At 44.7% G+C, this 26,042-nt stretch overlaps 1 protein-coding gene across 3 annotated transcripts in view; it reads right to left on the bottom strand.

Annotated features, from left to right (window-relative positions):
- ntrk3b (neurotrophic tyrosine kinase, receptor, type 3b) overlaps positions 1 to 26,042 on the bottom strand; it is a 291,634-nt gene that overhangs the window by 112,044 nt on the left and 153,548 nt on the right. For 2 of the 3 annotated variants that reach the window (XM_054770394.1, XM_054770393.1), the window contains 4 exons: positions 25,579 to 25,884; positions 24,365 to 24,379; positions 20,489 to 20,544; positions 18,230 to 18,332 (listed from right to left, as the gene is read on the bottom strand). In XM_054770394.1, the coding sequence (XP_054626369.1) occupies positions 18,230 to 18,332; positions 20,489 to 20,544; positions 24,365 to 24,379; positions 25,579 to 25,884 (480 nt within the window). The remainder of the gene's footprint in view (positions 1 to 18,229; positions 18,333 to 20,488; positions 20,545 to 24,364; positions 24,380 to 25,578; positions 25,885 to 26,042) is intronic. The other variant, XM_054770395.1, reaches the window with a different exon arrangement.

Here is a 26,042-nt window from a genome sequence, read left to right as displayed (position 1 = left end):
GCTGCCGCCGCCCCGCGCTCCTCCTGTCGCGACGCAGGAAAAATAATGAGGAAATGCACAAAAATGACGTGAAGGAGTCCAACTCCTGATGTTCCAGCTGCTGTGGGGGACGTTAAACTAGGATACTATTTACTACTGCAGGGGTGCTCAAAGTGAGGCCCGTGGCTCTTCTACTGGTCCACAACGCCATTTAACAAGCCTACAATCATTTTACAAGAATTAAGTCCAAATATTAGAATCAAATAACAAAAAGTTGAAATTTGATGAGAATAACAAATAACAAATGTTTGCTGCATTTTGCTGTTCTTCGTCTGCTGTGTGGGGCAACAGAGTCCCCTGCCCCAAGTAGCCACTCCATGGAGTGGACATACTGTACATGGTCATTTTCATCATTTCTCTGTATATTTTCCTTACATGTGCTCCTGCCGCATTTCCCTGCTCTTTGTTTGCTGTGTGGGGCAACAGAGTCCCCTGCCCCAGGTAGCCAAGTCATAAGGTGGACATACATGGTTTACATCAAACAGCAACAATAAATTTTCATACCTTTTTGGTATATTTTCTGTAGTGCACGTCTGACTTTCTAACATGTGCTTTCGAATGTGTGCTCCTGCCACACCTCCCTGTTCTTTGTCTGCTGTGTGGGGCAACAGAGTCGCCTGCCCCAAGTCATGAAGTGGACCTGCATGGTTTATGTACGTGGTCTAATTTTCCACATCAACTTGAGCCAGGTGCAAAGTGTAGTCGCCTCCAACAAGTTACCAGACACGTTTCCTCCCCCTGCTTTGCATTACTGCGTGCTAACTGTGCTTTTTCACGGGTTAATGCACAGGTTAATGAGGTGGGACGAGGCCTCCCCAAAACACTACTAAGACGGCCACGCGGGATAATTCTCCGCGACGCGGGAGTGCCGGTGACGGCGTCTCTCTCTCTCTAAACTTTAATTCATTCCATTGAATTTTCTTTTAATTGTTTTATCCTTGGCGCTCCGTAACTCCATTAGAGCGAGCGCGGGAGATGAGATGCAATAACAGAGAAGGCACGCGGGTTGAAAAGTGCACCCAGAGACCCAGAGGAACAAAAGGAGGAGAGAGACTTTTTGAGTTGAAGAACCAGATTAGAGTTGATAGGCTGCGTGGCTTTTAAAGTCGTAGTCGCGATCACGTGTCAGCATCAAACTATTGCGTAATTGTTCCTGCGGAGAACAAGCAGAAGCGCCAAACCTCCAGGTCCATACTTTCAATCCATTCACGAGGGGAACTTCATTAAAAGCTTCTGAAAGAGCACAATTCCTTTACATATTTTGTAAGGAGTGTAAAGGAAAATATCCTTTACACTCCTCCAGTTCCGTTCCCACAGTGAACGCTACCGATGAGATAATTCATATTATTACGCTGTACTGTCTGCCCTCACTTGTATAAAGTGTAAATGTACTTGTATTTTTACACATTATTTGTAAATATGTTAATCTTGTTTATCTTACATTCTTTTTCATTCATATTGCACTGCATGTTATTTAAGAGTGTTTTCTTTTTCTTCTGTAACTGAGCTACTGCAACCAAGCAATTTCGCTTGTGGATCAATAAAGTCTGTTTAAGTCCAAGTCCAAGTCCAGGTCTAATATTTTGACTTTATCATAAAAGTAAGACTTTTTCATGAAGACTAAGTAAGACTTTTTCATAATATTATGAATTTTCTTGCAAAAGTATTTTTGTCATGCTTTTCTTGCAATATTAAAATGTTATTTTTCTAAAATAACTTTTTTGCTGTAATGCAACACACCTTTAGTCTTGTAATATTTGCATACATTATTTTAAAATTAGGACTGTTATTTGCTGCAATATGAATTTTTGATGAAATTTCTTTTTTATTAGAAAAAACTGACATTGCTTTCCTTGCAACATTAAAATGACAATTTTCTAAAACAATTTTGTTCTCATACAACACATTTGGTCTTGTAATGTTTAGCATTTGTTCTAGCATTATTTCTTGTGACATTTTCGTTGTAGTATTACAACTTTTATGGTGAAAGTATTTTTTTTCTTCACAAAAAAGCAAGACTTTTTTCACACTTTTCTTAAAATCTTATTTTTCTAAGTTTCAGGTTTTGTTGTAACACAACACTTTCAGTCTTGTAATATTCAGCATTTATTCTTGTAACATTAGGACTTTTTTGTTGTAATATTACTGTTTTTCTTGTGAAAGTAATTTGTTAATCCAGAAAAAAAGTGGGTTTTTTTGTAATGTTGAAATGTGATTTTGCTAAAATAACAATTTTACATTTATTTTCTAAAATAACATTTTCGTTGTAATATTTATCATTTATTCTTGTAAAATTATGACTTTTTTGCAACTTTTCTTTTTTTATACAAAAACACTGACACTTATATTACAATACTAAAATATTATTTTTCTCAAATTACTTTTAGCCTTGTGTCTTTTAGCATTTATTCATGTAAAGTTAATTATATCAGAGAGGAAAATATTCACTAAGAATATAGGATTGACGAAAAAAAAAATCACCAAAAGTGGTAAGTTTAGCAACAGCTGTTATTGTTTTTAGCGTACTTTTAAAACCAGTTACTTGTAGAGCTTCTTCGTTTGCTTACATGGCAATTAACCATGCTAAAATGTCATTTACATGATACCCTAGCGTTAAAAAAAGAGGCTTCACTACACATCTCAAACGGCTACCAGAAGCTCTGCCAACCATCTGCCCGTAAGCTGGAGATGTGGGGCTCTACGTTTCATCATTCAGGTTTTTTTCTTCTGTGAACATGCTAAGCTATCGTGATGTTGCTGACATAGCTCAAATGAAATAAAAATACTATACGGTAAGAGCACGTACTGTACTTCTGTGTCGTCGCTACCCTCACTAAAAGGCCCAAATGAAATAAAATGTGACCGTCCTCATGAAAGATGGAGGCATGTTCTCTCTTCCAAGCTCCCGGCTATAGATAGAGAACTAGCGAGGGGCACCGGGGGTGGTCTTGAGGCAAAGTGAGGAGAGGTTGATGCGAAGAAGGGCCGAGGGGAATACATGCGAGTCGAGCTCAAGGATGGGGAGCGACTGAACATGCTCCCAGTCATATACTGTATAGTGTGCATGAATAGATGGATATGTACTGTATATATTTATACATGCGCATTGATTGAGCAGACATTCACTTGAGAGCAAAGGCTGCGTGCGTGTGTACGTGCGTGCGTATGAAAGGCTCCAGCGTGGGAGTGAACACGAGGCACTCTACATTTGGCTCTTACGTAATACGAGCTGTTGGCTGGGCCACGCTCAAAAATTCCCACTAAATTAAAAAGTGGTTGGAGGATGATTTCAAATCTTTTTTTGTTTTTCCAAGGACTACAGAAATGGAATAAAAATCAATACAAGGATGGTGGAAATCTATTCTGCTAAAATGCAAAGCAGAGCATCCAAACTGGAATCATGCCATACGTTTCTTTGATTGTGATGTCATTTTAGTAGTTCCGCTCTCTCGGTCTTGGTTGACACGGCTCGTCAACATGGCGTGCAACCGGGGACAGTACCTGTGGATTGGCAGACCGGGGTGGTGCTCCCCCTTTTCGAGAAGGGTGACCGGAAGCTGTGTTCCAAACACCTCTGCCTCTCTGGGAAAGTCCTTTCCAGAGAGCTGGAGAGGAGGTAAGACTGTTAGTCCTACCTCGGCTAGAGGAGGTGCAATGTGGTTTTTGTCCTGGTTGCGGAACACAGGATCAAGAGCTACACCCTTGCAAGGATACCAGAGGGTACATGGGAGTTTGCCTGATTGGTCCACATGTGCTTTGTGGACTTGGAAAAGGCATTTGCTGTGTGCTTTGGCGGGGTGCTGTGGGAGTACAAGGTTGGTGACATGCTAGTACGTGCCATTCGGTCCCTGTAAAACCGTGGCAGAAGCCTGGTTCGCATTAGCTGCAGTAAGTAGAGCCTGTTACTGCTCAACGTTCCCCTCCGCCTGGAACTGGAAGAGGTGGCTGGAGATCGGCAATTCTGACCTTCCTTGCTAAGACTGCTGCCCCCGGAAAAGGCATTAGCAGTTGTCTGGGAGTACGAGGTTGATGGCATGCTACTACGTGCCATCCGGTCCTTGTACAACAGGGGCAGGGGCATGGTTTGCATTGCCTGCAGTAAGTCAAGCCTGTTCCCAGGCAACGTTTGCTTCCACCAAGGCTGCCCTTTGTCACCAATTCTTTTCATGTTTTTTCTGGACAGATTTTCCAGGCACACCCAAGGTATTGGGGGCATGAGGATCCGGTCTCTGCCATTTGCAGATGATGTGGTCTTGATTGCCTACACCACACGTGTCAAACTCGTGCCCTGGAGGGCCGAGACGCTGCAGGTTTTCTCTCCAACCAGTTTCTTCAGCAGGTGATTTAATTGATGAGCTCCTTCCCTCAAACTGAAGGTGTTGATCATTAAAATCACCCACTTTAGTGACTGGCTGGAAAGAAAACCTGCAGTGTCTCGGCCCTCCAGGGCACCAGTTTGACACCCCTGGCCTACACGCTGCGACCTTCAGCAGCTTGAAGCTTCTGGAATGAGATTCAGCATCTCCAAATCTGAGGCCATGACTCTCAGTCAGAAAATCTACTTTTCTACCCTCACTTATGGTCATGAGCTTTGGGTTGTGACTGAAAGAACGACGAGACCGCGGATACAAGCGGCCAAAAGGACTGGACTCACCCTAGCTCAGAGTAGAGCTGCTGCTCATTCACAGAGAGGAACCAGTTGAGGTGGCTCAGCTATCTAGTCAGGAAACCTCTCTGGTGAGGCGTTCCGGGCATGCCCAGCCCACCAGGCTAGGACACGCTGGGGATTTTGTCCTAGAGCTGGCCTGGGAACGCATCAATGTCCCCCCGGTGGAACTAGAAGAGGTGATCAGAGACCGAGAAGGCTTGACTTTCTTACTGAGACTTGATGCCCCCCAGCGAGTAGGCCCCGGATAAATGGAAGGAAATGGATGGATGAACCGAACCGAACCACACAGCACCAGAGTTCACTTATTTGATGCATACCAGGGTTGGGATGTTCACACTTGTCCAAACAAACCGCACATGTGTTTTCTGAAACGTTAATTTGTTTCGACTTTGGTTGATTTGTTTTCTGAAAAGCTAGCCTTTCACAGTTTGCTCAAATGTTTTGCACTTCTTGACCACCGTGGCAAACACACCAGAGTCGGTTTTAACGGAACCAAACAAGCGTGGGTTCATCCCATTAAGGCAGAGTTTTGGGATACAGCGCTGAGCAATAAAAAAAACAAAGATGCGTTTTAGCAGCTTAAACAAAACAAAACAAAACGATCATCTTGTGGTAATCTCACTGTCAAAGTGCTCAGCTGCCGTGAGACGCTTTACTTTTATTATCATTCTCAGCCAGCGTTATTATCGCTGCCAAGCAGGGACTTTATGTCTTTGTTACTTCTTTGTGTTCTATCTTCACCATCATCACCATCATTATCAGGCTGTTATCAGGCTGCGTGCTCGGCTGATATCACAGATTAGCAGTGAGTTTGTTTCAAACGGCAAACTACATTAACTGAAAAGCACCGACAAACACAACGGAATAATGAAAATGGACCTGAGATCGTCATCTTGTGTATGGTATCTTTCAAAATGAATACAGTTTATATATCTGAGAAGAACAATTGGGTCTTGTTGAGACATCCACTCCCAGTCTTTTTACAAGCCTGGTATCTACAAATATCAGTAGCGTCTTGCCCTAACAAAGACACACAATCCCTGAAAAATTTGACAGCACTGTTTACATGGCTCATTTTCGTCAACATCAATAGGGTCCTGCCCCAATGTAGACATACCATCCCTGAACATTTGAAGACTGTTCAGCTGGCTGGCATCCTCCCAAAATCAATATGGTCTATCCCACGCAAAGACATTAAATGACCAAAAATTTAACAAAGACAGTTTACAAGGCCATTTTTCATCAAGATCAATAGGGTCTTGCCCTAGCATAGCCATAGAATCCCTGAAAAATGGAATATGAAATACATAATTGGTATTCTTCAATCAAAATCCTCAGGCTTTCGCCCTATAAAACATCAACAACCCTCACAAGATTTACATTGTTGGTATCTTCCAAAATCAATAGGGTCTAGCCCGAACAAAGTCATGTACTCCCCCAAGGTGTGCATCAGGTTGGTTAAATGAGTGATATCTTTCAAAGTCAATAGGGTCTAGCCCTAGCAAAGGCATACTGTACAAGCCCTGAAAAAACATTGTAGAACATGGCTTTTATTCATCAAAATCAGTTGGGTCTTGCCTTAACATAGACATACAATCCCTGAACATTTGAAGAAGACCATTCACATGGATGGCATTATCCAAAATCAAGAGAATCTAGCCCTAAAAAAGGCATGTGTCCTCAAAAAGACAACTTACATGGCTGGTATCTTCCTTAATGTACAGGGTGTTTCCCTACTGTTGATATAAAATCCACGAAAAACTGTTTACCTGGTTGACATCTTCAAAAATCAATAGTCCAGCCCCGGCAACAAGATATACTCCCACAAAGATTGCATCAAATTGGTTAAGTGACTGGTATCTTTTAAAATGAACAGGGTCTTGCCTCAGCTGCAACAAAGACTGCCAGAAAATTTTGAGAAGACTGTTTACATGTCTCATATTCATCAAAATCAATAGGTCTTGTCCTAAAGACATGCAATCCCTGAACATTTAGAGACGACTGTTTGCATGGATGACATCTTCCAAAATCTACAGGGTCTAGCCCCGACAAAGACGTTTACTCCACCAAAGTTTGAATCAGATTGGTTAAGTCAGCGATATCTTTCAAAATCAATCGGATTTTTCCGTAACGTAGATATATGTGCATGGACCATATTCATCAAAATCAATAGAGTCTTTCCCCAGCAAAGACATACAATACCTGAAAAATTCCACAACACTGTTTACATGGCTGCCATTCACCAAAATCAATAGGGTCTAGCCTCAAAAAGACATCAACTCCCCAAAAGATTGCATCAGATTGGCGAAGTGAGCAATATTTTTCAAAATCAATAGGTTTTTGTCGTAATGTAGATATACAGTCTCTAAAATCTGAAAGAAAACCATGCGCATGGCTGGTATTCATCAAAATCAATGAGGTCTTGCCCTGGCGCAGACATACAATCCGTGAAAATTTGAAGACGACCGTTTGCATGGCTGACATCTTCCAAAATCAATAGGGACTAGCCTCAACAAAGACATCGACTCCACCAAAGTTTGAATCACATTGGTTAAGTGATCAAGTAGATACACAAAGTAAAGTAGATACACAATCCCCAAGATCTTAAAGAGAACTGTGCATGGCCGATATTCATCAAAATGAAATCCACAACGCTGTTTACATGGCTCTTATTCACCAAAATCAATAGGGTCTAACCCCGACAAAGATATATACTACCCAAAAGTTTGCATCAGATTGGTTAAAAGAGTGATATATTTGAAAATCAATAGGGTCTTGCCCTAGCTAAGACACAGAATCCCTGAAAAATTTGAGAAGACCGTTTACACGGCTCATATTCATCAAAATCAATAGGGTCTTGCTCTAGCGTAGACATACAATCCCTGAAAATTTGAAGAAGACTGTTTGCATGGCTGACATCTTCCAAAATCAATAGGGCCCAGCCCTTACAAAGACATATAATACCTGGAGAAGTGGCAGGTTACAACCTGCTACCACAGTGTATGGACAATAACAGTGCATCAGGCGCTAAACATACAGACACGTGTTAGCGTCTCTGAGCTAGCCAAGCCGTATTTGCGTTTGTCTGATGCTATTAAGTGTGTCCAACTAACTAACTGGATTGGAAAGTCACACAGTGATACTCCACTAAGAACCTGAGCGCCACCATGTTAAGCTGCAGCTGGCACTGAAGACCACAGTCTTTTCTCCGTGTGTGTGTGTGTGTGTGTGTGTGTGTGTGTGTGTATGTGTGTGTGCGCGTCCACCTGCTGTTGCACACCAATTACATCATGCAAACCTTTCTTTTTAGTGTGTGTGCGGTGTGGTCTATTTCAAGGCAATCTCCTACTCCAATCTTGGGGTGGCAGCGTCTAAGGTGACATTGAAGGAATCTGCGGCGTGACAGTTAATGATGTGTTTACGGACGTCAGCGTAAACGTTCAATTTGTTAGCTTTGTGTGTCACCGCGAGTGTTAGCAAGTGTGTAATCGGCATCAGGATTGGAACAATCGTGGTCGGAGATAATTGTGGAAGCTCAGGGCCGTGGCTTGCAAACAAATCAAGTCAATGGTGCCCTAGCAATGCTGGGGAATTAACAACTATAAAATGAATGCTAGTGACTTCTGAATGATTGAAAATGACCAGAAGTTACACTCCTTATCTGGACATCCTTTCATCAACCAAAATAAGGCTAATGGCAGCCCCCGAGCTTATGTACGGGATACACTTTAAACTTAAGGAACTTAGCAAAACATGTTGTGAAGAACAATTGTTATACAACCTCAGGTCAAGGGGACATCTTCTTTAGTGCAATTGGACTCTGGGGGTCCAAAACCCCCAACAAACAAAACCGTCTACTGTTTATATTCCTGTGTCCCTGTGTCAGTTTAACTTTGTCGTTTCTTCACAAATTGAGTTCTTGGGGATCACCATATCACCAATATCGGCCTCAGTTGTTTCCTTCAAACTAATGTTGAGTACCATCCATCCATTTTCTTCCGCTTATCCAAGGTTTGGTCGCGGGGGGAGAACCAACTAAGCAGGGAAGACCAGACTTCCCTCTCCTCCCCTACTTAGTCCAGCTTCTCCTGGCAGATCCCGAGGTGTTCCCAGGCCAGTTGAGAGACAGTCTCTCCAACATGTACTGGGTTTTCCCCGAGCCATCAGGTCTCGGTTACTACCCAAAGTTCATGACCATAGATACGGGTAGGAACGTAGATGGACCGATAAACTGAGCGCTTCGCCTTTCGGCTCAGCTCCCTCTTTACCACAACGGACCGATGCAGAGTCCGCTAACTATTTACTAATCTGGCAGTGTGGACGCAAATATTTTTCAACCTGCAAAAACAAAAATCCCAGGAATGTTTCTGTGTGGACAAGGCCTTAGTTTTCTGTTTCTTCTTTGGCATGCAGCGGTACCCGTTTCTCATTAGCAGTCAGTGCTACTATTTAGGTGGAATTGCATTAAGCAAAAAGCAAAACCTAACTCTTTTCAGTCAAAGTTGGAAATAATTCCAGACATACTGAGCTAGCAAGCATGCTGCACCGCGGAGCAGATATTATCGGCAGAAAAACAGATACCGATATGATCCAATCTCATTTTTTATGAGAAGTTACTCCTTATCTGGACATCCTTCCATCTTTGGAAAGAAGGCTATTGGCAGGCCCTGGGCTTATGTCCGAGATACACGGCACACTTAAGGAATTCAGCAAAACAAGTTACAAGTTATACAACCTCTGGTCAAGTTGAACCTCTTTTGGAGCAATTGGAGTTTGGGGGGTCCCAAAACCCGCAAAACATACAAAAACATCCATTCCTAGTTTTTATACATTTGCCACTGTCTGAGACCAAAATCCATTCTCCAGGATGACTTGCCCGACTCTTGCCCCACCTACGGAGCAGTATTTGACAAAGCCAAGCAAACAGGTTTTTATTTTTTGCAACCGCTTTCCCGGAAGACAGCGTCGGAAAAGTGCATCTTGTTCTTTTCACTTCCATACGTCGCCGCACTGCCGCTTTTAAAAAAGGCTATAAAGCCATTGTGGAGCTCAAAAGGAGCCACTGAACTATTGATGGCCCCCGTGTCTTAAAATGGAGACGCTGCCAAAAGCAGCCGGTCAGAGTGCATCCTCCACCGCCACTTTACTCGCCTTTTACTTGGACTTGACAATGTGAGGCTCAGCGGTGTGCACAGAGACACCATGACCACACAAGGCACTTAGCTATTAGACGCCCACCGCTGATAGCGCAGAGTGAAGGGTCGACACAAAATAGCTATTTTGTCCGCGCTCGCCCGCACCGCCCCGCATGCACCCTACAGCCACAGGGCCAAACGGCGAGGCAAGAGCTCGTGCAACTTTTACGCCGCGCTAAATAAGTCAACAGCCCGTATTTGTATTTTTGCATCAAGAATGCAAAAAGAAACTTTGGAGAGGATGCCGAGATGTTCCACTTCCTCTCCAGAGCCGCTAAAAGAAGCGGATTGTGGGAGAAAACAGCTGCAGACGATGACGACAGTTCTCTTTATGGGGCAGAGATATGACAAGAAACACTTTGAGCAAAGTGGGGGGTGGGGTGGGGGGGATATAAAACGCACTTCGCATCGCACCTGATGTTCCTCACTCAGCAGAGCCCATCTGTCTGCAGACGAGCGACAGACAATTAGAACGAGGGATGGGGTGACAGCACCCGGCGGAGGTCTGCAGCCGTGTGGTTTGTGGGATTTATACGGCTAAAAAAACCCCAACAAATTCACTCCAACTAAATTCAACAAATTTCCATTTCACAATTTCAGTATGAGGAAACGAGGAAAAACTTTCTACAAACACAATTTCATTAAGATTTGCACCAGCATTCAATCTGCACCACTTCTCTGTTATGTTTTATGAAAAATAGCCGTCTTGATTTTGCGCAGTCCTGAAAACAAACCAGCAAACCAATCATCAAAAAGGTCCAGAAAAAATGTTGATTGACCTTTGATGACCAAAAAAAGTCCAAGTATGGTTTTGATTCAAAACAATACAACCTTTGAGCTTGGTGGAGGTAATAGACACCAACAAATGCAGTAGATTCCATCCGTCCGCTGACACCAAAACACACTGGCTGGCATCCGTTAGGTGAGAAAACGAACAAGACGAGTCATCTTATATCCCAGAGATTTATGCATGCAAACCCGCAGGTGGCGCCCAACCACTTCTCTACAAGCGTGTCGGAGCTTTTCCTCCCGTCATTCACACGCACCAGCGGCCTGGAGAGAAGCAGCGGTGACACAACGTCCTCGGTCGTCTTTTATTCCGGTCAATGTGCTAATCAATAACTAAAACAAGATTGTGCTTAAAAGGTGGGGAAGGTTAAAGCTTTGAGAGCGTTACAGATGGTCACGTGACTCCGACTCATGTGTTTGATGAACACATGTTAGGCCATCATCATCATCATCATCAAATGATCTGTGAGTGTCAAGTCTTGCTGGCCGGCAGCAGAAGAAGAAACGCTCACGCTGGCCAGCCGAGGCCAAGCAAAGGCAGTGATGCAATAAATACTACTGCTGTGTGTGTGTGTGTGTGTGTGTGTGTGTGTGTGTGTGTGTGGTGGGGGTTGGGGCATCATCCCGGGGCCTGGTTCAGGTAATGTAGTGAAGAGGAGGGTAAGCCGTCCTGACGTGCACGTCTGGATCACGGAGGTTAGCCAGGCTGCCGCAGGCTACCATCCATGGAAGTGCAACCACGTAGGCGCGTGTGTGTGTGTGTGTGTGTGTGTGCGTGTGTGTGTGTGTTGAGGCGTGTCAGTGTCAGATGTGTGTCACAGCAGCTCCTTGCGTACAAAAAAGGTTTCAACTGATTAAAGAAACATGACGCCCATTTGTGTTTGACACAGGCAGCATAAAAGAAATATACCTCGTGGCTCCGGTTCGTATGATTACAACATTCCCTTCCTTTGACGCTATATGCTCTTCTGCGGTTCTAAAAATAAGATATTAGCATGACCACCGCTGCTTGAAAAACTGCATTTGTTGTGGGAATTGTGACCCAAACTAGCGGTGGCAGTAGCACAGCAAAGAATATCAACATTACAAGCAACAATGGGTGGCGCCCCCATGAGCTGTGGTCAAATGCTGCAGAACACGGGTGTTTTGCTTGACAACGGCCATATTTTTCAACCAGTCTTGCTCAAATTTTACACACACGCGCTTGCCAGTCCCCTAAAGGTATGCGCCGATTTCGACGCTGATTCGGCTAAACACTCAGAAGTTACCGTGGGTGTTTTGTAGAGCGCCAAAGCTGCGACTAACTTTACGTCAATCTGACTTTTGTGGTTGAATAACAGCGCCACCGTGTGGTGTATTTGTGAGAAATATAATAGCACGGGCAACACAGCAGAGGTGCATGTTTTGGCCAGTTTTCACCCTTTTGTGTGCAGCGGTGCCGCAGCAGAAGAGTTACATCAGCGGTTGGTGAGCCAGCAAAGTGAGGAATGTTTGCGGCCTTCTGCATGTAGGATGAAGTGTAGAAAACCCTGCCGAAAAGGGGGCGCAAATAACCCGTTTTACTGGGTTATCTTTCAACCGAGTGGCCCTCATTCCATCATTTGTCATCCCCCCCCCGCGTGCCGCCTCAGCCTTTTTGCGTTCACTCCATAATTTAAACTCGGTAGTGAAACGTGGCCAAAAATAGCTGGTATCATCATCATCATCATCCTCTGTGCCGTATGCTAACAGCCTGCAGCTGCCAGCAGCCACTGTGGACGGACGGGGCCCTGGAATTACCCACAATGCAGCAGTCAACGTGGCGCTCAATCGCGCTGGCACTCTCCGCCTCTCGTAATGACATGAAAAGGTTTTATTTCCAAAACTCCACATGAAACGATGGCAAGTGCGTGTGACGCGCTTTGTGTCCTCACATCGATTACTCCTCATTTCCTCACTTAGGTATCGTTTTACGCCGCTTCCTGGCGGCTGATGCAACATTTGCAAAACTTGCTGAAGTATTAACGTTACGCGCGTGACGCTCCCCGCTACCTTCTGATGTTCCGCTAAAAAAAAAAAAAAAAAAAAGCAGCCATTTAAAACCATTTTCCATGCGGCGTCCTGTTCCACTTTCCCAGACAATGGACCGAAGATGCGTTCATTTGGACGTTCGCCGGCTGGAAGTCACAAATAAAATTACAAAATAAAAACCTCATCTGGAGTGGCTGAGAAAATTGCAGCATTTACTTTTAATTCTTATGATTAAACCCACACGCCTTTTTAATGACGCGTAATCGCAGCAGCGTCCTCAACTTCATCAAAGACTGATCTCGTACTGCGACGGGTGGCTTATTACACTGGGGGGGGGGGCAGCTGTTTATCCGGGAAGCGTGTTGTCCAAAATCCAGTCTTGATGCCGAGTTGAGGCTGTTTAAGCGTTCACGTCTTCAAGAAGCACTAGCATAGCTGTGGGAGCTACGGCGCTAACATTACAGTCTCATTGGAGCAGCGACGTCACGCTAGCTTATCCTGTTCCCTCAAAATGAATAAACGAAAAACCGTGTCTGACTGACTTACTTTAAGATGGTGACACGCGTCAGCAGCCAGCGAGGTGTCACTACGCCAGTGACGTAGTTCTTTGGCATAACAATGTTAATAACAATAACAGTGACAATGTTGCTGTAGCTTGGTTGATATGCACGTGCATGCTTAGCTGCCTCTTTTTAGGTGTTTTTATAGCTTTAGAACGCACAAGCGTGAGCTCATGTCTCATAAGCATTGTGGATGATGGGCAAAATTCCCCAAAAAGTGGCAGTTTTCCGTTGAAATGTATTTGTTTTCTCAATTTTGACAGAACATTGGCATTTTTTCTGTGTTGTTTATCAAAAATATTTGCTTCTCACAGGAGTCAAATGCAACCAAATCGGTCCCTGGGGTAAAAAGTGTTAGCATGTATGCTAATCCCCAATTCTATACACCTTTCAGTAGAAGGAATAATTGCATTTCAAAAGCTATCATTTCAAAATAACGTAGTTTTTTCAAAGTAGTGTTACGTAACGTGCTGAGTGCGTCATGTCCATGAGGAGGAAGCGAGCGTTTGAGGGCCTTTTTCCCTCAAACAAACATCATAAAAAGGCTTAAAGAGTGACTTTGGTACAACAACACCTGCACGAGCATCAGTGGAGCATCGGGGTTGTTTGAAGATGAGGGGAGCACCGTCCTTATCCACACGCCGAGTGTCTTTCTCTAAAGACGCTCAATATCGATTCCCCGCAGACAAACCTCTCTTTTACCCCCCCGGTGCCTGCAGCCACAAAGCCAGGAGACCGGCCCGGTGCTTCAAGGTAAGCCTGAGACGGATCGATCGAGTCCATGAGTCCATGTTCTCGTGCACATCAAGACGGAATGCACGGCCATAAAAGGGCACAAAAAACGCTTTTGTGTGCAGTCGGAGCAGCTCGACTGCGGGGGGCCCATTTGTGTAGGAGACCCTGGTACCTCCAACAAAAACACACCACTTCTTATTGAAGACCTGCAGACAACACCGCATCAAACAAGCCAAAGAGACGCTGAGATTTAGTGCTGCGAAAATCCATTAAGGCTCCGTCTCAAGGTAGTGACTTCTTGGGGCCGTCCAGCTGATACACAACACACACACACACACACACACACGTGCACACACACACACACACACACGCACACGTGCACACACACACACGCACACGAGCCATCAGGTCTTTGTGGAGAACAGTGTGAGGTCCTGACATCCCACCAGAGAGCCATCAGCTCAATCCCGCCCTGGCAATGGACCATGTCTCTGTTGAAGGCCCCATCACACCCCCTCAGCAACGCCCCAATCAGGCCACACAAGCACAGCGTGTCCTGGTCATCACGGCCCCCACACCAGGAGCTATGCTCACTGATACGCTTTTGGATACGTTTGCTGACATTCTTAATATTCTTCTTTGCTTATAATATTGCAGCTACTGTATGCTGGCTGATATTCTTCTAACCACCTCTGCAGATACTCCTTTGGCTACGTTTGCTGATGTTATTTTAGCTATGCTCACTGACACTATTTCGGCTACGTTTGCTAGTATTCTCCTAGCTACGCTCGCTGAAACGCTTTTGGCTAAGTTTGCTGATATTCTTCTAGCTACATTCGCTGATGTTCTTTTGCACAGACATGGCTCATGGATGTGGAAATTAGGCTGGTATCGGAGCCGATGCTAGGACTGTATCGTCTCATCCCCATCCCTGAGTAAGACTGTGAGGGTAAACTTCTTTCGAAAAAAAAAAAAAAGTCATACATCTTTTTTTTTTTTTTTTTACTTTTTAAAACCACCACTTCCCATCAACTCTGTTCTTCCCCCCCCCATCTGGATTCGTCAAAGCTGTGAAGGAGACCATCTGGTCTGTCAGGTTCCATCAGCCCCGCCTCCCACCCGTTGCCAGCTGCTAATAGGCCGCAACTCCCCGCAACGCCGCACACCACAGGTGCCCAAACTTTTCCCCACCAAAATAAAACACCGAAAAGTCAAAGGATGCGGGGGCCATTTTGATCAGCCGGTCTGAGGGGCGTCAACTTCAACAGGTTCAAAGGAGCACCGTGTGACGAAGACGCGCTCTTACTTTTTTTTTGTCTGCATTCCTCGTGGTTCTGGGTTCCGTCCCCCAGCACGTCTTGCAGCGTGACGTTCCGTCAGGCCTCATTACCTCGCAAGACTCATCCTTGATTGGAGCCGTCTTGGAGCCAATGCAATAATTGCCACCCCCTAAATAATTACAGCCCAGAGTTTCTTCTTGGCGAGGTATGAAGTAAATGAACTAATCCTGTAAAGTAGGTCATTAAGGGTAGCGGGCGACGGCGGCGGCTAATGCTACTTCACGCCACGCTAACGATATGGAAGAGAAGAACAAGCTTGCTGGCTATGGGGGTGACATTGGGTGTCATTTCAAGAGACACAAGTGGAAGGATAAAGACCACGCAATGGCGGACATACTCAATTAACTTTGCGGCGCCGGTGCTAGCGAGTGGCTAACCAGTCCCTGAAGCATTCATATTAAGACACGACAAGTAGCAGCAACGTGGCAAAAATAAACCATTTAAACAAGAAAATTGTTGACATTTCTTATCCTACAGCTCATTCAACCTGCTACGTCATGCTAGTCAGCTAAGCGGCTAGCTAGCATCAACGGTAAGACAGGTCTTAATGGAGACTACGGTTTGAGGTAGCTAACTTGGCCATTTCTACTTTTACATAGTGGCCAAAAACTAGCGACAGCGCTTCCTTTTATAGTTAGCTTACCAGCTAGCTAGCTCGCCCACTGCTATGGCTACAGTGGCACTTTAGAGAGAACATAGTCTCAAGCAGGGGTCACCAGGTAGCCCCCACGACCACATGAGGTGCCCGCAAGCCTGCTTTTCATTCAGGTTTCCAGTTAATAATGAAAGAACAGTAGAAAGAAATGCATTGTGAAATACAACATGTGAGTTGTGGACACCAGCATTTTGTTCATGTTCTGGTAAAACAAGCATATTCGCTTTGTTTGGGTTTAAAATAAGCTCTGAAAAGAAATGTTAGAAAAATGAGTAGCTCTTGGCCAATTTCATTTTGTAAAAGTAGCTCTCACAAGGACAAACCTTGGTGACCCCTGCTCTAAGGATTGCGGGTGGCTGACCCCGCCACGCTAGCTTAACCGGTTAGCAAGAGAGTGCCCTCGAAGAGCCCTGAAAGGCTAACTCGCACATTCAACCGTAGATAGCGACCAAGGTCAGTAGCATAATGTTGCTAACTGGTTTATTTAGACATTTACGGACGCTACCAGGCTAATTGGCTAACCAATTCTGAAATATCTGAGGTAGCAACTGTAACTTGACCAATCATGCGCTGATAGCGACCGAGACTCCCAGACTTGACATGTATTTATTTATTTTTGTATGTATTTTTTGTCCTGTCCAGCCATTGGGAAGATAGTATTGTTGCTCTTGACGCCTTTGCTTGCTAAACAGACTTTCTCCGCCAGGGAAAAGTGTAAGGTACTCTTTTCCTGTTCTGTAGATTTGATTTGACTTTATTTGATGTTTATTGTTGTGCAAACTTGGAGCGGCTGGACCGGAGCAGGACGGGACAGAGAAGAAGAGAAATGAGGACTGATTGGGAAGTGCGGGGACAATACAGACAGACAACACCACCGGCAACAATAACAATCGCAACAGAAACAAACAACAGGACATCAGCAGATGTTTAGAACTTCAAATGTAAATGATGACAGAGCTTGCTTTGCTAGTTAGCTTACGGGCTAGCTAACAGACCGACTGCTGTGGCTTGTCTGCCCGGTCTTTGGCAGAAGCGGGCTCACCAACTGGCACAGTTTACATATTAATGGACGCTTGCACTTCCAGGCTAAAGCTGCTGGCAAGCCCTTTAATAGACACTTAGAAGCTACTAGGCGAGTTAGCTAACTCGCCCATTCAAACACAGATAGCGACAAAGGTAAGTCCTGTAACGTTGCCAACTGGTTTATTTACACATTGATTTCAGGCTACCAGGCTAATTGGCTAACAAGCTGCTATCAGTCAGCTAGCCGGCCTTGAAGACAGCAGTGACAACAGAGTAGCCTGAGGTAGCAACCGACTAAGTTAGTTACCTAATTAGAGATGGTGACAGAGCTTGCTTTGGTAGTTAGCTTACCGGCTAGCTAGCAGACCAACTGCTGTGGCTTGTGGACAATTTTTGGCAGAAGTGGGGGTCGGCAACTAGCACAACTTAACATTAATTGTTGACGCTACCAGGCTAACAAGTTGCTATGGGCTACCAGTGGCGGCTGACACTTGCAGGCTAGTTGGCTTGCCAGCCTTTAAAAACACAAAAGGTAGCTAAGTCACACTTTTATATGCTGTTAGCGACCGAGGGTTCAGAGTCCGCCAGGCTACTTAGCTAATTGGTTAAAGCCGCTGGCCAGCCCTGTAAAAGACGCTTATTGGTGGAAGCTAGCAGGCTAGTAAGCTAACCATCCATCCAATCGCTGATAACAACCAACAGAACAATTGGCACTGCTTGCAGGTGGCACTGGTTTAAAAGCAAAGCAGGTGCTAGCTTGAGTGCGACTAATAGAGAAGGCAAACCAATGACACGACAGCGTCTGAGTAACACGAGGCACAATTTGGCAAGAGCCGCCATGATGAAAGCATCCTAAAAAGCCAAACAGAAGCGAGTGCCCGCGCGTGACGGACAGCTCGCAGTCCGCTAATGAATTCAGGCTCTCGTTGGCGCCTCCCGCAGCTAGCCCACAGTAAACAGATGAGGTGTTTGTCCAACGCATTGACCTCATTTGCGCACACAATGCCCTTCAATATTGATCCTGCGCTCCAAAATGCATGAGGGACACCAAAATATAAGCAACACACAAACGTGTCCCGCTGAGCCAACACCGTCGCGCCGATTGTCCTCTCGCGGGGAAAACGACAACATGACGCGTCCAAATGAGAGCTCTGGAGGGTGCGGGGAAAAGAGAAGACGACTTTTTGTGAGCGAAAAACAAGACGCGGACTCACCTTTCATTCCGAATTTGGAGCGTCGCCCGTACTTGTTGATGAGGACGAAAAGGACGAGGAGGAGGACGCAGGCGAAGCCCGCCAAACCCACGGCGATGGAAACCTGCACGAGGGAGAGGAAACCACAATCAGAAGACGTCTTATTGGGCAAAATGATTCGTTAAATAATAATGAATGAATGAATTCAGGATAAATGATATCAGACACTGTGGTATCCATTAGATAATAAATGAATGAATTCAGGATAAATGATATCAGACACTGTGGTATCCATTAGATAATAATATTCATTTAAAAAAATAATATAAATGATATCGGACACCATGATGGCCATTAAATAATAATAAATGAATGAATTCAGGATAAATGATATCAGACACTGTGGTAACCATTACAAAGAAATAATATAAATGATATCAGATAGAATGGTATCCATTAAAAAAAAATATAATATAAATGATATCAGACACTGTGGTATCCATTAAAAAAGTGATATCAGACAGCGTGGTATCCATTCAATAATAATAAATGAATGAATTCAAGATAAATGATATCAGACAATGTGGTATCCATTGAAAAAAATAATATAAATGATATCAGATAGCATGGTATCCATTAAATAATACATGAATTAATTCAGGATAAATGATATCAGACAGTGTGGTATCCATTAAAAAAATGATATCAGACAGCGTGGTATCCATTCAATAATTGTAATTGAATGAATTGAGGATGAATGAATGATAGACGCTAATGAATGAATAATAAATGAATGAATGGAGGAATAAATGACAGGAGAAAGTGTGGTCGCCAGCATTCTTCTTCTGTGGTGTAGCGTGTAGCGTGTAGCGGCCGTACGGCGCGTGCGCGTGCGTGTGCGTGTTTCTCCAGCAGTCTCAGGCAAGCACCCCGTCTGAGTTACTCGGCGTTGTGTTATGCTAACAGTTTTCGGTGCTGTGTGTGTTTTCAACAGAATTGTTCCCCGAGGCGGTCTTGCCGCTCTCGTGCGTAGACGGCAACACCGGCGCTCTGCAGCGTGATGTCACGGCAGCACGCTTTAGCCTCTTCTGAAAGGTGGCCATTTCATTCCTGCCGTGAGTCCAAGAAGCCAACACGGCCATGATGGGCTACTTTCCCTCGCAGGAGCGTCACGGCGGTGAAAGCGCAGGCGTGATTCATAAAGTGAATAACGGCCACGTCCGAGCGCCATCGCTCACACGGCGGCCAGAATGGAAATCGGCCATTTTCAGGTTATTACATCCTTGCTTTGTCCCGCTAGGAAAAGAGCAATTACTCCCCGCCGGGGCGGCCAACCCCTTTAATCACCTGACGTGTTTTTTGACGTCCCAGCGCTGCCGTGCTTCAAAACGTCATTTAGCTCCATTTTTTTATTGGACAAAAAAAAAAGGCAACAAAATCAACCTTCAATTTCCAAAATAAAACCATCACGTCAGGCTAGCATAGCGACGCTAATCACATGACGCATTCGTAACCACGTGTAGCAGATTTGTGGAAAATGTGGGTCCTCACGTCTTCGTGGCAGCATATCATGCATCACCCAATCTCCTGACAACTAACAACCACAACAGCAGCATATCATGCACTCTCTGGAAGCCCGCTTTGAAAGTCCGACTACGCCACACTGCAAAAAGTGGAATGTAAGCGAAATGAAATATCTGAAATCCAAAAGTGTGTGTTTACTTCCTTGGCGCCTTGAGTAGCATGCCATGCGGTGTCGTGAATTTCCGTGAAACCAACAAACAAACGGCAATCGTAATCATGACTAAACATATTCTCGTAGTGACAGATGAGATTTGTGGACATTTTGGGTCCGATTGTCGTCGTTTTTCTTCTTCCAAGCAAGAAGCAGCATGTCATGCACTATCATGCAACATAAGCAAATTTTGAAACCAAAAATCAAAGTCAAAAGTGCATTTTATTTGTTAGGCTTATTTAAATAATGTTTTTGTGCCAAAACTTCTTCTTCCAGTCAAATGCTATGAATTATGACTTGAAGTAATTACTTTAGTAATCACACGTTCTGATTCTTCTGTTCCAAAGAAAGGAAGCCAGGACCATAAAGTCTGTCCAAAATAAAGTTGTGTGCGCGTGTGCGCCTCACGCTTTGTGTCCACACACATCACAAACACCTCAAGGCCGCTTTTGACAAAAATTAAAAGACGCGGAGTCCAGCGGCGACGTCTTCTGCAGCTGTTTCAATTAGCATCATTTAGGAAAAGAAGAAGAAGAAAAACTCACCCCGAACGTGTCCTCGTCTGGGCGGCCCGAATCCGAGTCTGTTGGCGCCGAAGGGACTGGAAGACAGAAAAAACAAAACAAACAACAACAATCAGTCAGGATGAAGTTTGTGGTAACGTTTGATGGCGGCATGCAGGGAGCTACGGGGGGGGGATGACAAATAATAAGCAGAAGCAACAAGCTGTGTTTTATTACACTGGTTTGGTTTAACGAAGTAGAACACCACATTGGACACTACTCACAAACAGTTAGCTCACCCAAAAGCCCAATATGCCCAACTTTTTATGGGTGGTGCGTCTGCATACTTGCTGGAATTTGTGCAGTTCTTAATCTCAGTCAAGTTTTTTTTTTCTTTTCTTTTTATTAATGAGGGAAAGTTTGTGGTTTCTTTGGTAAGGACATCCATCTCATATTTAATATGCAAATCTGTGCAGTGCAGTTTTGTCTAAACAACACTTCAGAGGATGCAGATTAGGACTATAAATACTAAGCAAATATGGACGCCCCGAGGAAATGTTTGCATTTAGCAAAATGTTCATGGCCGCAGTTAAATGCTCACTTCTTTATCAATTCAAGTGACTCATTGCACTCCGACTGCTTCAATTCCAGCAGCGACGTCGGTGTCCTAAAACTCGAATCATCCGTAATCACGAGGAAAAAACACAGAAAGGAAACAAGCCAACATGTGCTAATATGGCGCTACACACATTGCAGTTGGCGCAGAATTGCGCAAAGAAAGTGCGAAGAATACTTTTGTTAAAAAAAACATTGACATCTACAGTATCACATAATATATCAACACTGCTTTAAGCCTGTAAATATTGTGTATTGCATGTTTTTAAGCAGTAACTTTAGTAGTATCTTCGAGTACTTTAAAAAGTGCTCTACCAATACAGTCGTGTGAAAAGTGTTTGCAAACTCCCTTCCTGATGTTTGCCACACTTAAATGTTTCACATCATCACACAAATTGAATTAGTAGTCAATGACAACACAACTCAACACTAAATGCAGTTTTTAAATGAAACGTTATTATTAAGAAAGAAAACAAATCCAAGCCTACGTGGCCCTGTGTGAGGAAGGGATGCCCCCCTAAAGCTAGTAAGTGGTTGGGCCCCCCTGAGCAGCAACAACTGCAATCAACTTGCGATGAGTCTCTTCCAGCGCTGTGGAGGAAGTTTGCACAATTGTTGTCATTCAGCCACATTGGAGGCTTTTCCTTTTTAAGGTCATACCACAGCATCTCAAAAGGATTCAGGTCAGGACTTGGACTAGACCACTCCAAAGTCTTCAGCCATTCAGAGGTGGACTTGCTGGTGTGTTTTGGATCATTGTCCTGCTGCAGAACCCAAGTTGCTTTCAGCTTGAGGTCACCAACATTCTCCTTCAGCACAATTCATGCTTCCATTTATCACAGCAAGTCTTCCAGGTCCTGAAGACCATCACACTACCACCACCATATTTTACTGTTGCTATGATGCTCTTTTATGCCAGATGTAATGGGACACACACCTTCCAAAAACTTCAACTTTTGTCTCATCAGACCACAGGGTATTTTCCCAAAGGTCTTGGGGATCATCAAGATGTTTTTGAGCCTTAATGTTGTTTTTGTTCAGCAGTGGTTTTGGTCTTGGAACTCTGCTATGCAGGCCATTTTTGCCCAGCGTCTTTCTTATGGTGGAGTCATGAACACTGACCTTAACTGAGGAAAGTGAGGCCTGCAGTTCTTTGGATGTCGTTGTGGGGTCTTTTGTGACCTCTCGGGTGAGTCATCGTTGCGCTCTTGGGGTCATTTTGGTTGGCCGGCCACTCCTGGGAAGGTTCACCACTGTTCCATGTTTTGGCCGTTTGTGGATAATGGCTCTCACTGTGGTTGGCTGGAGTCCCAAAGCTTTAGAAATGGCTTTATAACTTTTTCCACTTGAACTCCGGTGTGAAAACCTTTTCCACACCAACATATCTTAATACATCTCAGTTATGTTTTCACAGGGGGGGGGCAATCACTTTTTCACACAGGGTCAAGTAGGTTTGGATTATTTTTCTCCCTTTATCATAAAAATGTAAATACTGCGTTTTGTGTTGAGTTGTGTTGTCGTTGACTAATATTTACATTAGTTTGATGATGTAAAACATTGACAAACATGCAAAACAAAAGAAGAAATCAGGGAGGGGGCAAACTCATAGCCAAAGTGAACGTGATGGGTCACATGTAAGGTGTCCTAGTATTGTAGTACTAGTACTAGTACTAGTACTAGTGCTGTAAAAAAGCAGTATTTGGGTGAAAGAGCAGCAGTGAAGTGTTTGGTGGGGGCATGAAATGAAATGAAGACCTATCCAGTAAACCTCCGGTCAGGATTACGTAAACTAGATGAACACCCCCCTCCCCAGACTGGCTGCCACACAGCATCATCTAGTCATATGGCGCAGCATCAGCATCATCTTCCTCTGCCGTCCTCAGCAGCCTGTCATTCTCCTCTCCACGCCTCAACTCCCTCGCACACCTTCCCCGTAATGTTTGTCATTACTTAACCACCCCTCCTGCCTCCACCTGCCTTTGCCGAGAAGCGCTTTAATGCGTCCCCTCCTGGCCGCGCTGCCGCTTCATAATCCTCGGCTGATGAGGAAGAATGTCCTCATACGGAGATGGATGACGACTCCCGTGAAGGTCAGAGATCACAGCGGCCCGCTTTGTTTAAGCTGTCAGAGCGCCAGCAGGCCGCAACACGCGTCATGAACACGCAATTTATGGCGCTCAGGACCAGACTACAGTACTACTACTACTACTACTACTGCTAATACTGCTACTACTACTACTACTGCCTGAACATTCACCACTTGGGCCCACTTCACATATTTGAGTCATCTCCTGTCAAAAACAGCAGAGCATTTCTGTCACGTACATGTTCTTTGACTAGCGTTTTTACAGTATATCCTCAAAAACAGCAGAAAACTATCAGACAGAAGATCTTTGACTGGCATTTTTTTTTGTTGCAAGTCCTTAAAAACAGCAGCTCAATCCTGTCACATACAGACTCTTTGGCTAGCGGTTTTCCAGTAGGATCTTTGACTTGTGTTTTTTGCAGTAGGTGCTTAAAAACAGCAGAGCCCTTCTGTCAGATAGAGGATCATCGACTAGCATTTTTGCATCTGTCCTTACAAAAAGTAAGAGTATCTTTGACTGTCGTTTTTGCAGTAGGTCATTAAAAACTGCAGAGTGCTTTTGTCACGTAGAGGATCTTGGACTAGCATTTCTGCAGTAAGTCCTTAAAAATACCAGACTTTGACTGGTGTTTTTGAAGTATTTCCTTAAAAACAGCAGAGCACTCCTGTCACATACAGGATCTTTGGCTAGCGTTTTTACAGTAACAGCAGAGGCTTACTGTCACACAGAAGATGGTTAAGTGGCGTTTTTGTAGCAGGTCCTGAAAAACAGCAGAGAGCTCCTGTTTATAGCGGATCTTGAAAATATACCAAAATATGGAATCCAGGAGAATTTAGCTAAAAAGCACAGCGATAAAACGTTAACAAAGAGAAAGACAGCGTCCTTGAGCAACGCATGACAGACGAAGACACACTGTCCTTCAATAGACACAAACAACAGCACACAACACCACAATCATTGCTTCTCTTACCAATAAAAGAAACACAAATTGAGCAAATTTCTCCAGGGTGACTTCTCACTTAAGCAACGACCTCCCTGGTTTAAGTCTGTGTGTGTGTGTGTGTGTGTGTGTGTGTGTGTGTGTGTGTATGCGTGCGCGTGTGCGTGTGAGTGTGTGAGTGCGCACGCGCGCGTAGCAACACTAAAACAAGACAAAACTAACACTAAAAAAGGCAAATCTAAGTGGGTTTTAAAGGTGAAAATCCAAAATACTCACCCAGTTCCACCACGTCTGCAAGGGAGAGAACAAAGAGAGTCACGCGGTGCCGATAAACTGACAGGAGGATATTAACCTTGGAATATTGACCATGGGGAGAAATTTGGCAGGCTTTGTGGGTGTTCAAGCCCCTTTCCCCTGTGCACCGCGCTGGAACAATCTACCTGCCTGAACTGTGCGTGAACCCTGCAAGCTCGCCAGCCGGTGGGGAGACGCCTTCTCCAACCAACAACCTTGTGGGGGCAAACTTTAATAAAAGAAGACGACGACGGACCTCTCCAACCCCCCCGAAGAACTGCCAGGCTGGACATCTCATTTCAATAAGGAATTTCAATTGGGGAGGGCAGGTCAGGGGTTCCATCCGTGCGCTACATATTGGACGAGAATCGCCCTCAGTGTTTGCCTACATTAAAGACGACGTCGTCTTCAGCGCGTTAACAAAAACACGTACGTCAGGAAAAGTCTTCACGGTTTCCTACCACACATACACGGCCTTAGGTTCATTGGAGTCTCTAAATTGTCTTCCAAAAAGTCAACTGACTTTGACTTCGATGCAAAGAGTTTGTAAGATTCACTAAAAAACGTCTGCTTGCTTTATTAAATAACTCAAATTATCATGAATGTTTGCGTGTCAGAATGAATCATCAGTTTTGTCCTTTTCCACTGCATGTCTTGTCTTCCTTAGACAAAAGCAAGTACTACCTGTACTACTTTGCTCAACTACACGAGTGACGTAAATTACTGCTGGTCGTTCACTGGTAACTTCAATCAAAAATGACGACACACGTGCTAACGTGAGCTTAATTTGATGCAGCAGTCTTAAACGCCACAGTCTCTACTTGGCTGCAGCGCTCCATTTTCTGGCTGCTTTTGGATAAAATGCGCCTCACAGCGAAACAGTTTGTTCTCCCACATTGTCGCTGTGTGTTGTAGCTCCTCTCATCCCGACTGATGCGTGTTTTTATTTTTGCACAGAAAATTGAGTGAGGTGAGCCAAGCTGGCACTGTGAGCTCTCAGGCCCTGTGATTGACAGGTTCCGAGTCTAGACTCTACCCCCCCCCCGTGATCCTGCAGTAGATAAGCAAACGGATGGATGGGTGGTATTTCCATGGGTGAGATGGGATGCTAAGAGGGATCAAGTGTTTGCGGCGCTAATGACACATCTGCATCAGAATCATGTCCATCCAGAACCAAGCGCACGTCATCCACTCACCTTCGTCATCGATGCCCGGCGCCATGAGGAAGTGACCGTACACCGTCTTGTTGACCGTTCCCAGAGAATTGCTGGCCTCTAGGGTGTAGTTTCCATTGTTGATGTGCGTCGGATTCTGGAACGTCAGGCAGCCTTCCAGGTAGTCCTGGTAGAAGTCCATCTCTGTACGGATGTACTGGTTGTGGAGGATCTCCTTGTTCTTGTGGAACCAGCGCAGCTTGGGGTGGGGGTAACCGCGCACCGTAAACTCGATGCAGGTGTCGTGGCGCTGCTCGGGCTCAGCCAGTCTCAGGATGACGGGAGGAACTGTGGGGGGAGGAAGGAGAGGACGTGGATTACATTCACATTGATCCATCGTCCAGTTAGAGGTTCAAGATTGTGCAAAAATGACTTTTTAATGACGCTCTAATATGTCTCCCCTTTTGAGCACCGAACTTGAGGAAAATGTCACGTTATGGTTCACG

Source organism: Dunckerocampus dactyliophorus, chromosome 3 (genome assembly GCF_027744805.1).
Source record: "Dunckerocampus dactyliophorus isolate RoL2022-P2 chromosome 3, RoL_Ddac_1.1, whole genome shotgun sequence".
In the NCBI taxonomy this organism is placed as follows: domain Eukaryota; kingdom Metazoa; phylum Chordata; class Actinopteri; order Syngnathiformes; family Syngnathidae; genus Dunckerocampus; species Dunckerocampus dactyliophorus.
This window is presented reverse-complemented; position numbering and strand designations above follow the sequence as displayed.